This window comes from Quercus lobata, chromosome 4 (genome assembly GCF_001633185.2).
Source record: "Quercus lobata isolate SW786 chromosome 4, ValleyOak3.0 Primary Assembly, whole genome shotgun sequence".
Taxonomy (NCBI): Eukaryota; Viridiplantae; Streptophyta; class Magnoliopsida; order Fagales; family Fagaceae; genus Quercus; species Quercus lobata.
Genome location: NC_044907.1, coordinates 47,466,894 through 47,482,921, shown reverse-complemented (window position 1 = coordinate 47,482,921; position 16,028 = coordinate 47,466,894). Strand labels below are relative to the sequence as shown.

The following is a 16,028-nucleotide window of genomic DNA, read 5'->3' as shown; positions in this document are numbered from 1 at the left end:
AAAAATATCAACAAAACCATTACACTTGTATATAAGCCCAAAAAATGTGTCTTTCATTTCTTATGTGAAATTCAAATAATCTCACTTTCTATCAATGTTTAGGTAGACACTTTATGAGTCAATTTCACATTTATTCCTTAACAGTTTAGAATAGGTGATTTCATGATATTATTCTCCTCATGAAAGAGAACACGACCCAACTCTAACCACCCTCAAAAGATGTGTGGGCCTCACTTTTATTTTGGCTCAAAGATGGCCACACAAATAATTGCAAAACCCAATTTTTTCACAATCCCTCCCATTAATGGAAATTGATTGAAAACAATGTAAGTGATAGTGTAGACATAGAGATAGTAGATTGAAAAGTCATTGTTTTGGGAGAGAGAGTTTCTATTTCGAACCTTCCTTTTTGAAAGATTGTCAAATTTATTGACTAACTAGTGAACATGATTTGTTGAACTATTCTGGTCAATTATGTAAACCAACATAATAGAATTCACATATTTTCTTTTCAAAAATAGTTTGTTCTATGATTGTATTCATTTTGGTCCTAAACAACTCTTAAATTTCATAAATGCTTTAGAGAATTCAACCTTAAATTTCTCCACATTGATATTACTAATTTATCCAGAATTTGGTTGTCCCTTTGAACACAAGTCTTGGGATCTCCAATCAACTTGGTAGAGTTGCCATCATGGCGACTTTTAAGATATAAACTTTAAACGAACTCCTCTCGATGAGTAGTTTACTTGTTATCTACTCAAACTTTTAGGTAATGTATCTACTACATTATCTTTGGACTTTATGCAGTCAAAGGACTTTATTTCTCTACACTTCAAGGATTGTGCTTGATCTATGATGGTTGACATTTGCACCCTTTACATTTCCCCTGGAAACTTGATGCTTTTGAGTGAATATTCACTTCTTTCAGTGTTGGCTCCATGCCTTGGCCTAAGGCCCCCGTTACCAAAAGGTCCTATATCCTTTATTAGTAGACTTCACCAATTATAAAAAGGCCCAAAATTTATTATAATAAGTGGTTTAAAAAAAATTAGAAAAAAAAGGTTGTGCGTTATTTTCCTCACTTGTAAAAGGCCTCTAAAATATTAGACCAATAGAAATTCAACCCAATTAAAACCTTAAACTATTTGGAAAAACAAATATTGCAAATGTGTTGAATTATCAATGATGATTAATTTTCCTTAACGATTTGAGGGTTTAATTTTTGTATACTAATATCCTACACAATAGATTGTCAATATTGATTATCTAAACTCTCACATGACCACACATCAAACAATCTCATATCTCTCTTTACACCAAAATCAAAAATTAAAAATCATACTACAATTTTACTTAACCATGCATTACCTTATCCAAGACAAAGTAAATCTCACTTAAAAGAAAATTTCCATTTCTTTTTGTTAAATTTCCTACTTCAACCACGAAATTTGATTCTTTCTATGAAATTAACCTTAATTTGGTTAGCATCAATTCATCAAATTAGTGTTTAATTCATCAAATTAACCTTGGTTTGGATATTATTAAACAAAATTATTTAATTGATATTTAAATATAAAAGATCACACTTAATTTATTGATATTTATTCCAGGATTAAAATTACTAACCAGCATGATTTAATATTTCAGTTAATATTTTTATGGACCAATTAAAATTAATCTAGGATAATCCTATGCATGCATGCCTATGGTAGGATTATGGATCAACCAATTAAATTTAAGCATTAATAAAACGATGATATGAACGCTATTTGATAACATAAATAAGACTCATTATTCAATATTTTGGGAGCATCGTAAATGTAAACTCCCCTCCTCTCACAGAATATTTGAATGGAATAATTTTGTGCTTCATGTCTTCTAGGATTAAAATTACTAACCAACTTGATTTAATATCAATTAATATTTTTATGTACCAATTAAAATTAATCTAGGATAATCCTATGTATGCACGCCTATGGTAGGTTTTTGGATCAACAAATTAAATTTGAACATTAATAAAACAATGATATGGATGCTATTTTGATAACATGAATAAGACTCATTATTCAATACTTCGGAAGTGTCATAAATTTGTACTCCCCTCCTCTCACTAAATAGTGGGTCTCACTACTTTAATTTATGGTGGATTCCACTATTGAAGTGAAAGAGAGGTTCTCACTTTTATTATGCTTTCGGAACCCTGATAATCACACTATAACTAGTAAACTTTCTCAAAATTACACTATGACCACTTAAAGTAAGGAATTTATGGTTAAGGTCATTTTTTGGAATTTTTCACATGTGTAAAGTTACTATTTTGCCCTTGGTTCAAACATGATGAAACAAAAAAAATGAAGGGTTGCAAAATGGGGTGTTTATTACGCTTGTTTCTAGTGGATGCCTATTAGGGTCCACTCAACTTTGCTAGAGTGGGCTTGTCTCTGCTCAATCCTTGCTCAAGCAAGGTAAATAGAGCGTCGAAAATACACTTTATGTCTCCAATCAACATCTAAAGTATGTTGATTGAATTGCACATACACAAGCTTCGCTTGAGTGAGCCACTACAAAATTTAATTTTTATTTAAAAATTCTCTTCATCCTTTTACTTTTCATAAGATTACTTACACATATTACAACCAATATACAAACAGTTGAGGCAATACTATTTTCTTAAACCCTATGGGTAAATAATGGTATGACTAAATTAGAAATTGCATCCTTAAAGTATGGGGGTAATTTTGATTTTTCCCATAAAATTCTAAATTTTTGTTTACTCCCTCAATTTTTAGATAATGTTTGAAAAGAAAGAAAAACTCTTTCGTTTATGTACAACGTTGACGTATCCATTAGGGGCCACCTAAGTGCACGTGTTACATTTGCTATTTGCCTAATGAAATCATGTCACCTCAATTTAATTATTCAATGTAAGTAAATAATCTAAACCAAAATTAAAAATAAAAATAAATCTTAAATCTAATAAAATAAAATATTTGGTTTTGCTGAATAAGTAAAATAATTTATTTATTTTTCTGTTTTCAACATTTTTCTGGGATGAACGAACTTCTCCCCCAAAATCCTTTTCACACTCCATTACATTACATACTAAAAAAAAAAAAAAAATCACCAAAATTGGTCCTAATCGATCTCTGTCCAGACAGCTGCTCAGCCCCTTGACTGAAACAGATTCCTCAATTTCTTCCCCATATGTCACCATGGAGCCCCTGTGACTCGGCTTGATTATCAAACCCTATTAATTTTTTCTTCCTCATTTTAAATATTCCCTGACCATATTCTGATGTTTCATCCCCAATCCCCATTTATCACCATATTCAGAAACTCATATTCAAATAATTTTCAAACCCTCCTAGAATTAGACCTGGTTCTAATTCAGCAACTAAGCATCTAAGAACTCAATGTTTAGTTGAGGGAGCTCGCGGAGATCAGTTGCCATCTTCACAAACTACCGATTTTTTAATATAGCAAGAAATAGAAAAATTAGATCTTAGCCTTTAACTTCGTTGCAAAAACCTTATTTTAATTTATATTTATATATTTGTCTTGAATTCAGAGTGCATCAAATTTTCCTTTGGGTAGAAAGTGCATGAAATAATACTATGATTCGATGTGCTCATCAACTAATATTTATCTTGTCTTTTTCTCAGGGGGATGCTCGATGATGATTGATTCAGAATTTATGGGGACTGTGTCACCATAGAGTGAGATTTTGAAAGAAAAAATTGCTGCTTTCGTTATTGCATTCACTTTCCCTCTAGTTTGTAATACACTCATCTCAAATCTAGTTTGGAATAAAATACCTAGCTCCCTTAAAATGCAAATTATTTGCAAAAACCTCCCAAGATTGACTTAAAAAAAGATTTTAAAATATCAAGAATTTCTTGTTTTACCCTCAACTTAAACGAGTCTTTTGGCTGAATATTGCTAAATTCGAAATTTATTTGCATTATAGGCACTGTTCCAACTTATTTAGGGGAATGAGGAAAGAGAGTGAATTTCAGCAACGGTGTTGCCGAAATTCAACAAAAGTATGAGAGAGAAAGAGAAAAAGCAGGAGAGTGAAAATTTGGAATTTTGGCAACGGTGTTACCGAAATTCCTGCTGCCCAAATCACCTTACCAAGTGTGTGTTGAGTGCTCGACCGTTGCTGAAATTCAACAAAAGTATGAGAGAGAAAGAGAAAAAGCGGGAGAGAGAAAATTTGGAATTTCAGCAACGGTGTTACCGAAATTCCTACTGCCCAAATCACCTTATCGAGTGTGTGCTGTGTGCTCGAAGTGTGAAGTGCTAAAAAAAAAAAGCAATTGTGGCAATGCCATTGCCGAAATAGGGGGAAAAAAAAAATTGTGGCAATTGTGGCAATGCCATTGCCAAAAATGGGAGGGGGAAAAAAATAGTGGTTGCCGAAATCTGGGGAGGAATTAAAAAAAAAAAGTGTTACGTACACAATATTTTTACAACAAATTACAGGTGATTAATTATTATTAGTTCAAATTTGAATTTAACACTGAGATTACTTTTTTAATCCAACAATAACAGCCTGCCACTTAAAATTTATTGTAAAAATATTGTAAAAATTGTGTGCACTTATCATTTCTTAAAAAAAAAATGAATGGAATTATGGCAATGGCATTGCCGAAATAGGTGAATTTTTTTTTTTTTGGCAATTGTGGCAATGCCATTGCCGAAAATGGGAGGGAAAAAAAAATTAGTGGTTGCCGAAATCTGGGGAGGAATTAAAAAAAAAGTGCTACGTTCACAATATTTTTATAACATTTTCACAACAAATCACAGGTGATTAGTTATTATTAGTTCAAATTTGAATTTAACACTAAGATTACTTTTTTAACCTAATAATAACAACTTGTCACTTACAATTTGTTGTAAAAATATTGTAAAAATTATGTGCACTTATCATTTCTTAAAAATAAAAAAAGTGAAATGGAATTGTGGCAATGACATTGCCGAAATAGGAGGGAAAAAAAATATTTTACAATTGGTTTGTGGCAATGCCATTGCCGAAATAGGGGGTAAAAAAAAAATTGTGGCAATTGTGGCAATGCCATTGCCGAAAATGGGAAGGAAAATGGTTGCAGAGTTTTCGATACTTATAGTACAGTGCTTGTGATAACATCTTCATTATGAGTCATTCTAGACGTTTAATCTCTCTGGCAAGCACCATGGTTGCTAGTCCACTCAGCTCCACATCCATAGCAAAATTGGGACGTAAACCTGCAGCCATTTTCCTTCCCATTTTCGGCAATGGCATTGCCACAATTGCCACAAATTTTTTTTTTTTGGTACCCCTCTATTTTGGCAATGGCATTGCCACGAACCAATTGCAAAATTTTTTTTTCCCTCCTATTTCAGCAATGCCATTGCCACAATTTCATTCCACTTTTTTTTTTTTAGAAATGATATGTGCACACAATTTTTACAATATTTTTATAACAAATTTTAAGTGACAGGTTTTTATTGTTGGATTAAAAAAGTAATCTTAGTATTAAATTCAAATTTGAACTAATAATAACTAATCACCTGTGATTTGTTGTGAAAATGTTATAAAAATATTGTGAACATAGCACTTTTTTTTTTTAATTCCTCTCCAGATTTCGGCAACCACTATTTTTTTTTTCTTTCTTTTCCCTCCCATTTTCGGCAATGACATTGCCACAATTGCCAAAAAAAAATTTCACCTATTTCGGCAATGCCATTGCCACAATTCCATTCTTTTTTTTTTTTTTTAAAGAAATGATAAGTGCACACAATTTTTACAACAAATTTTAAGTGGCAGGTTGTTATTGTTAGATTAAAAATGTAATCTCAGTGTTAAACTCAAATTTGAACTAATAATAACTAATCACCTATGATTTATTGTAAAAATATTGTAGACGTAACACTTTTTTTTTTTTTTAATTCCTCCCCAGATTTCGGCAACCACTATTTTTTTTCCCCCTCCCATTTTCGGCAATGGCATTGCCACAATTGGTTTTTTTTTTTTTTTTGAGCGCTTCACACTTCGAGCACACAGCACACACTCTGTCAGGTGATTTGGGCAGCAGGAATTTTGGTAACACCGTTGCCGAAATTCCATATTTTCTCTCTCCCACTTTTTCTCTTTCTCTCTCATACTTTTGTTGAATTTCGGCAATACCGTTACCGAAATTCACTCTCTTTCCTCATTTCCCTAAATAAGTTAGAACAGTGCCTATCACACAAATAAATTCTAGATTTAGCAATATTAAGCCAAAAGACTCCAACTTAAACGGTCATCTACACCCATTTTAGTAGGAAATTTGGGATTTTTGAGGCCTTTTTATTTTGGAATTTTTTAAAGCTTTTTCAGTCATTTAAGAAAGGTCAGTGTAAATAGTTTGCATTTTAGGAGAGGTAAGGGTTTTGTTCCAAACTAGAGGGAAGGTGAGTGTAATGAGAAATCCTTAAAGGAGGATAGTGCAATTTTCCTGATTTTGAAATATGAAAAAGGATAGAGAAAAAAAAAAGTAAAAAAAAAAAGAAAAAAAAAAGAAAAGAAGAAGAAACCAAGAGAAAAGAAACAGAATATAAAATAATGTGGTAAATAATTTTTTTAATACTGAAATTATGTCATTTTGAGATGATGTGGCATTTAATGGCCACTTAATTAGCAGATATGAATCCTATAAAAAAAAAAAAGCAGATATAAACAAAATGTTTTTTTTCCCCAAATGATATCTAAAATTAAAAAAGTGCTCAAGATTTTGAAATTTTAAAGGAAAAAATCAAAATATACTGAACTTGAGGGTGCATTTTACAATTTAATCTAATGCTAAATTGAAACACCAAGATGTTTGTTCGAGAACAACCAAAATTCAAGGGTCGACATTTTGCATTTTTACCAAAATATGAAGTATGTACGAATATTGCCAACACTGGATAATTACTAAAGTTTTGAATATGATTTTTTTATTAATAAAAATAAATTTATTTTCATTGACATTATGCAAATCTCTAATCAAACTACAATAGTTGTCAGGTTGTTATTTTTTTGATAGGTTGTTACATTCTTTAACCGAGTATGAAGAAAAAAATTGTAAGGGTACAGCTAAGCTAATAATTACTACCTTCTTAAAGTACGGAAAAGTTTAGAACTACTTTCAAATGGGTATGATGCTATTTTCTTTGTTGCTAGATTGTTTACTTTAACTGAGTATGAAGAAAAGAATTGAAAAGGGTACATCTAATAGTTCTTCAGTCAATAAATTTTTAGAAAAGTTTTCAGTGTTGTGTAAATTTAGTCCTTACCATCATCTCTTGGATGAAAATTGCTGTTGTGACAAATAGCCAAATAAAAAAAATTTAGTTTATTGTCACATTAATGGAAACTAATTTTTTACTTTGACTGTTTAATATGTTAGCAATTTCTATCTAAAAGATAATTGCATGAACTAAATTGACACAATACTGAAAGATTAGGGACAAAATTGACATAATTAAAAGGTTAGGGACTAAATTAAAATATAATATAAAGGATAAGGACCATATACATTGTTTACCTAAAAATTTATTTATTTTTCTCTTTTCAACATTTTTCAGGGATGAACGAACTTCTTCCCCAAAATCCTTTTCACATTCCAGTACTTTACATACTAAAAAAAATATAAATAAAAATAAAAATCAATTCACCAAAATTGTTCCAAAGCGATCTCTTTACACACGGCTGCTCAACCCCTTGACTGAAACATATTCCTCAATTTCTTCCCCATCTGTCACCATGGAGCCCCTGTGACTCGGCTTGATTATTAAACCCTATTAATTTTGAAAGTTCAAAAACGTGTAAAAACACCTTTGAACGTTTAGACCCCCAAATTACAACTTAACCAATTCAAGCAATATGTCAAACAACTAGTGTGCGGAAACTTAACATATACTATAATATGAAATTGATTAAATACTATCTAAGCCATAACAAATTAAAATCCACAGCAGATAATAAAAAGGCAAAGATAGAGAGGAAGGAAGATGCAAACACAAAGACAACACGCGATGTATTATCGAAGAGGAAACCGAAGCCCTCGGCGTAAAACCTCTCCGCCGCCCTCCAAGCGGTAAACAATCCACTAGAAAATACAGTTGGGATACAAGGACAGCAATAGACCCTCCAAGCCTAATCTACCCAGTGCACCTAAGCCCTCCAAGCTTCTTGCTCCAACGAGGTTGCGCCGAACCTTTTTCTTTTCTAGCTTCCCGGATTCCGCTACTAGACCATAGCATCAACCAATGAAGATTGGTTCCTTCCTAACTGCTTCCCAGAAATCCAAACAACTGTCTCACAGTGATGATGATGGTGAGAACCAGGTTTGGTATAATGCCTCTCAAGGATTTGACAATGGAGAGGAAGAGAGTTGAGGAATTTGAAGAGACTCTAAGGTATAGATTGTGGGTGAATCAATCTTGTTTTTCTTTAGGGTTTCTCTCTCAAAATTCTCTCTGGAAGCTCTCTTTCAATCGTGGGTAAAAGGGGTATTTATACTGGAGTGGGAGAGGAATGTGAAACGTCAGGTTTTACAAAACAGGGGTGGCTCGCGGCTTGACCTCGCGGCTTGACCAAGTCGCGAGATCCAGTCGCGAGATAACCGTATGGCCAGTTGTCCTGTTTTGTCCTGTAGTGCTCCAGCTAGCATGACTGTTCATCTTCCAGCATGCTTGGCACGTGTGCTGCGTCTGGCGCCTTGCAGCCGCGAGTCACCCGCGAGTCCCAGCCGCGAGTCTCTGTTTTCTTGCACACTCTTGAGCAATCTTCACTCTATCTCACTTACTACCCTTACATCAAACCCACCTAAATACAGGGTTACTAAATGCTGAATTACAAGCAAATTTGGCACGGAATAAAGCCAATTAGATGGTTGAATAAATTCAACCTTACAAATTTTTTCTTCCTCATTTTAAATATTCACCTGACCATATTCTGATGTTTCTTCCCCATTTATCACAATATATTCAGAAATTCATATTCAAATAATTTTCAAACCCTCCTAGAATTAGACCTGGTTCTAATTCAGCAACTAAACATCTAAGAACACAATGTTTAGTTGAGGAGGAGGCCCTCGGAGGTCAATTTCAATCTTCACAAACTACTGATTTTTTAATATAGCAAGAAAATAGAAAAAACTAGCTAGATCTTAGCCTTTAACTTCGTTGCAAGAACCTGATGTCAATTTATATTTATATAGGGTAAATTATAAATTTGGTCTTTATCCTATATATCATATTTCAACTTGGTTTGTAACTTTTTAATTGTATCAATTTGGTTCTTAACTATTTTAGTGTCATATCAATTTAGCCCCTGTCGTTATTCCTTAAATGAAAAAAGTTGATGTGTCAAATAGAACAATAAAAAATTATTTTTGATACCACGTCATCTGCCAACTGTACTGCTATATGAGTTCAAGAATTAAAAAAAAAAAAAAAAATGTACACATGAGATAAGTTTGGGGAAACTAATAGGTTCCAAAATCCCTAAGTACTCCATCTCTTTTTCCTCATATTCATCCCTAAAATCCTTGAAGTTGTAAGCATGAGAGTTAATTTGCTTACTTGTTCGGAGTCAGAGAACCTAGCATTTATAGAACTATAGACATTGTGACGGGAAACTCGATCTTGTTTGCTCCTCAATTTTCCATAGATTATGTTGTTTGGTTGGGCGAAATAAAGCCATTATCCTATCTTAAGGAAAGGTAGATGGTTAACATGGTGTACTACATCTACACCAATGATATCACAGGGCTTTTCCATAACCAATTCCAAAATTTTTTTATAACTAAATATCAACTAAAAACTAAAAAATAAATAAATTTAATCTGGGTTTCAGACCCATAAACTCAACCACTAATTTTTTTTTTAGATAGCCACTGAAAATTTAAATCTAAATTTTCAATGTAACAAACAAAATGATAACAACTAAAGAAGTGAGAGAAGGAAAGTCTTCCAATCTTCCACCAACAAAATCAGATTTGCAACCCATTGCCAACGATTTTGAAGATTCAACACTGCCACCGCCGTGAGGAAGAATTGAAGAAGAGAAGTTTTCTTGTGACCTCATGTTTTTTTAAGGATTTGGACAACAATTCATGGTGAAGAGGGTGTGTTTATTATTTTCCAATTTGAACTATGCAATGCCATTCTTCTTATCTTTGCCATTAAAACACCTTTAAGTTTCTTAATTTTTTGAGTTTTTTTTTTTTTTTTTTTTTTTAAATTAATCTAACGTGGCAATATATGTGGCATCTAGTTGTCATAAATATTAGTATTTAAATAGAGAGGTGCTACGTCCATAATATTTTTACAACATTTTCACAACAAATCATAGGTGGTTAGTTGTTATTGGTTCAAATTTGAATCTAACACTAAGATTACTTTTTTGCCCCAATAATAACAACCAGTAACAACCTACCACTTAGAATTTGTTGTAAAAATGTTATGAAAATGTTTTAAACATATCATTTCTCATTTAAATATCATCGTTTGACACATCAACTTTTTTCATCTAAGGATAACGGCAGAAATTAAATTGACATGACATTGAAAATGTTAGAGATCAAATTGACACAATTGAAAGTTTAGAGATCAACTTTATAATTTACCCATTTATATATTTGTCTTGGATTCGTTGAAATATATATATATATATATATATATTGGTAGAAAGTGCATCCATTAATACTATGATTCTGTCATTCTGTATGCTCATCAATTTATTTATCTTGTTTCATTTTGATCTAATACTTGTCTTGTCTTTTTCTCGTGGGGATGCTCGATGATGATTGATTCAGAAATTTATGGGACTCTGTAACCAGAGAGTGAGATTTTGAAAGAAAAAATTGCACAGACTTCGTTAAGGCTTTCTGTTATTACATTAACTTTTCCTGTAGTTTTTTTTTTTTTTTTTTTTTTTTTTTTTTTTTTTTTTTTTTTTTTTGAGGAAGAAGTCAATGTAATTTATTAAGAAAAACCCGATAAATCAGTTTGGAATACAGAATAAAATTGAGGTGGAACATCCTCCATCCAAACTAGAAAATCTGGTATGCCAACTGCATATCTAGCCAGACTATGTGCTAACCTGTTGCCTTCCCTCTTTTTATGAGAGTAACGCAACTCATCAAATTGTTGGGACAAAAACCTTGCATCCTCCAAAAGTAATCCGTATGGCACCAAAACCATCCTATCCTCCCTTAAACCCGCAATAACATCCAATGAATCTCCCTCTAACACAGCCCGGTTCACCCCTACATCAGCTGCAAAGGAAAGAGCCCATGTCGTAGCCAAAGCTTCTACCTCAAAAGCACCTAACATCTGGTGCACCACCTTCGAACATGAGGCAATAACAAGACCTCTGCTATCTCTAATAACCACTCCTATACCAGATTTCTTTTCCGTTGGGAAGTTCGCTCCATCAAAATTAATCTTGAAAGTACCTGATGGTGGAGGCTTCCACTTACATCTCGTTGGTTGAGTGCGCATGGGAACTGGATTAGGACTGATCTGTCTTGCTTGGTACTCGGCTAGCCATTTTTTTGAGAGAAGAGCAATCTGATGGATGGCATCTGCTGTTTGGTTAAGCCGCACTCAGTTTTGCTGGTTCCAAATGGACCAAACCATGACTGCAAATAATTCCAGCAGCTGTGTGTGTTTGATTATCCAAGATAAGAGTTCTTTGAAGGTTAAGAAATGTACTTCACCTCTGAAACTTTTCCTGTAGTTTGTAATACACTCATTTAACATCTGGTTCGAAATAAAATACCACACTTAAAATGCAAACTATTTACATTAAGTTCCTAAGAACGACTTCAAAAAAGATTTTAAAAAATCCTGAATTTCCTATTTTACCCTCAACTAAAACTGTCATCCACGCCCTTTTTAATAGGAAATTTGAGATTTTTTTAGACCTTTTTATTTTGGGATTTTTTAAAGCTTTTTCAATCATAAAAAAAAAAAAAAAAAAGTTAGGTTATGTTTAGTAACTGTTTTTTCCTCTTATTTTCTGTTTTCAAAAACAATTTTATATTTTTGAGACTAAAAAACTTGTTTGACAACTTAAAATTGATTGAAAACAAAAACTGTTTTCAAAACTCAATTTGTGAAGGAAATTGAAAACATGCAAAAGACTGTTTTCAGTTTCTAATTTTAAAAAATCAATGAAAACACGTATATAATTTAATGAATTTGTCTTATTTAATGAGTTAGCATTAGAATTCAAATCATAGTAACAACATATTTTAGTATTTTCTATTTTTTTCTTCATAATTTTTATTTTTTAATTTCAATTAACTAAACATGTTTTTGATTTCAAAAATACAAGAAAATTATTTTTTTCTTTATATTACCAAAAACAAGTTTTTGAAAATAGAAAATAACAACTGTTACCAAACATTACCATAATGTAAATAGTTTGCATTTAAGAGAAGACGAGTGTCTTGTTCCAAATTAGAGGGGAGGTGAGTGTAATTAGAAATCCTCAGAGGAGATTAGTGCAATTTTCTTGATTTTGAAATATGATAAAGGAGGGAGAAAAAGTAAAGTGAAAAAAGAAAAGAAAAGAAACCAATAAAAAAGAAACAGAAAATAAAATAATGTGGTAAATAATGTTTTTTTAATATTGATATTATGTCATTTTGAGATGAGGTGGCATTTAATGGTCGATCACTTCATCAAAGGATATCTAACGTTAAGAAAAATGATCAAGATTTTGAAATTTTATAGGAAAAAAAATCAACTTACTCTGAACTTGAGGGTATGATTTAAAATTTAATCTAATGCTAAATTAAAACACCAAGAGGTTCGTTTGAGAACAACCAAAATTCAAGGTTCATTTTGCATTTTTACCAAAATATGAAATATCTACTAGTACGATATATATTGTCAACATTGGATTACTGAAGTTTTGAATCTCATTTTTTTTATTAATAAAAATAAATTTGTTTTCACTGACATTATGCAAATCTCTAATCAAACTACAATAGTAGTCAGATTCTTTGGGAATGGATATGGCACAAGTAGTTTCTTTGTAAGGTATTCGGCGAAAAAAAAAAAAAAAAGTCTCTTTGTCAGGTTGTTACATTCTTTAACCGAGTATGAAGAAAAGAATTGTAAGGGTACAGCTAAGCTAATAATTCCCACCTTCTTAAAGTATGGAAAAGTTCAGAACTACTTTCAAATGGGTATGTTGCTATTCTCCCTTTTCTTTGTTGCTAGATTGTTTACTTTAACTGAGTATGAAGAAAAGAATTGAAAAGGGTACATCTAATAGTTCTTCAGTCAATAAATTTTTAGAAAAATTCAAAACTATTTCAATTACTTCATAGTTCCTTAACTGAGTAACAAGAAAAGAATTGGAAGGGTACAGCTAACCTAATAGTTCCTTCTTAATTATTAAAAAAAAAAAAAATAGAATTACTTTCAAATGGATATGACACACCAATATTATCTTTGTTACTATGTTATATTCTTTAACATAGAATGAAGAAAAGAATTGAAAGGTTACATCTAAACTTTAAACAGGTTTAGAACTATTTCAATCAGTTAATAGTCAGTGAGTAGCATATATAAGAGAACCCATCAAGGAACGATCGTAGCATATATGATATAACCAAATCTTCAATTTATTGTCTTTCGGTCACAATTTAGTTATATTGACAGGTCAAACATGGAAACAAAGGCTGCCTTAAGTCCTGACCCAAGTAGCAGGTAATTTAGATTATTCAAATATTCAATACCGTTAAAAGTGAAGCATCTCTCTCTTTCATGATTTTAAAATATAAACGCTAGGATCATGTAAATTTACATAATTTTTGCTACAATTCACCGCTTGACGAGTTAGGAGTGATAAATATGTGGATCTATATATAACTACCATCACACTTCTACCACTCACAACTCTTCATGTGACGAGTTGTAGAAAAAATTGTATAAATTTACGTGGTCCTAGGCTCATAGTATTGCTCAAAAATGCAAAAAAAAAAATCATGTAACACAACTTATGTGACACAACTTTGTTACAATTTTGATGTGGTAAATTGTGAGTGACGAAGGAAAAACAGTGGATCCAACTGAAAGTAACTAACAGACATTCACATTTTGTCGATAATTGTGGAAGAAGTTATGATAATTATTGTGCTCTAGAATTACTCTTAAACATTGGCTTTACTTTGGATAGCATTGCTCCGGTTCCTCTAGGAAAAGACAAGCTTCTTGGCTCAAGCACTAACTCATGGTCTATTTGTATTGAGGGTTAGGGAGGGAGAGTAGAGTAGAGTAGAATTGGCCTAAAATTAGCATATTTTCAGCCAACTCTACTCTACTTCCCTCCATTCCTCCTTTTTTCCTCCTCAATCCAAACAGGCCAATCAAGGTACTCTATTTCTTTCATTTTTTTGTGCAAATACGCATGCATGTGAGTAAAATAGGCTGAAAGACTACCAAGATGACGACAAACTTGTGAAACACAAAAAAAAAAAAAAAAGAAAGAAAGAAAGAAAAAGAAAGAAAAAGAAAGAAGAAGCTTGAAAGCATCTGTAAAAGGTAGGCTTCATATCGTAGGCCCAAGAGTCTATCATCACTGAAAAATTATCTCATGATACAATCTTATACACTAATGATGCAAAAAATCGTCAGTATGAACTCCTCGTCGATACAGATGGACAAAGGCATTGGCTTTGTCTAGAGACGAACATGTTGGTGCTATTCTTCTCTCCTTGTCAATACGGAAGGACGAAGGCGTTGGATTCATCCAGAGAAATGTGGATACACCAGTCTGGTATTTGCCAAACACCCTCCAATGATTAAGTTAGAATGGAATTCAATTGAAGTAAATTGTAAAAGAATTCAACTTGAGAATAGTTTTTGGAGTGAAGGTTGTATGTACCTTTGCCTTTGGTTTGTGTGGGTTTTTATAGCCCTTGTCTTCATTGTCTAAATGAATATTTGCATTCATGAGATATGAAGTTGTTGGTATTAATGGCTGGTTTTTATTATCTGCCAATGGCTACTCATCTGTTAATGCCTGTACGTTACTCCTTAGCTGTCTTGGGCATTGAATGTCTTTTATGGATTCGTCCGTCATTGATGTCGGTACGTCACGCCTTACATTGAATAGCATTTAATTCGTCCATTGAGAGATGGACGATCTTAACACTCATTGGTACTAAATGTGGAGGCGTTATAGACTTCAATGGTCTTTTGCCTGTTGGTCTGTTGGTTATGCTTTGACCTATCTTGCGCATTAACCTTTACTTATGTCATTTATGGGGAACTCATTTAATGTATACTGTAGTCGTTTATCACAATGACGATGCTAGATGGACGATGCTAGCTTGATGGATGATGTTGGCTTTCTCATCTTTTGGACAAGGGTGATTTTTCTCCTCATCAGTTGCTCCCCTATTCCTACTGTTGTTTTTACAGATGCAGTTGGAATATGAAAGGTAATATCACTTTGAATTCTGTACCCGTCCCATTTATCATGGTCTTGTCATGACATGTATTGGTCTTTGATTATTTGAACATGCTGAAGCCATTTCTTAGGTTTCCTGCGCCTTTTTTTATTTATTCATCGTGTATGGACAAATATATTTTGTATCATGTATCAATGATACTTTTTTAATGATTCATCGTATATTGAAGATGATAATTTGTATTGTGTATAAACAATTTGTCGTGTAATAACGATGACAATTTGTATAGTGTATTAACGATGACAATTTATATTGTGTATTTACAATTCAATGTGTATCAACGATGATAATTTGTGTTGTGTATTAACGATGACAATTTGTATCGTGTATTAACGATTCATTGTATATTGACAATGATAATTTGTGTCATGTCTCAACGATTTATCATGCATTGACGATGATAATTTGTGTTGTGTATTAATGATTAAAATTCGTATCATATATTAACGATTCATCGTGTATTGACGATGATAATTTGTATTGTGTATTAACAATGACAATTTGTATCGTGTATTAACGATT

The 16,028-nt window shown here is 32.3% G+C and overlaps 1 protein-coding gene across 1 annotated transcript; it reads right to left on the bottom strand.

Moving 5' to 3' along the window:
* Positions 1 to 10,998: 10,998 nt before the first annotated feature.
* On the bottom strand, positions 10,999 to 11,517 carry LOC115985352. The gene has a single exon (XM_031108299.1). The coding sequence runs from the start codon at positions 11,515 to 11,517 to the stop codon at positions 10,999 to 11,001; it is 519 nt and encodes a 172-aa protein (XP_030964159.1).
* Between the last annotated feature and the right edge of the window lie 4,511 nt (positions 11,518 to 16,028).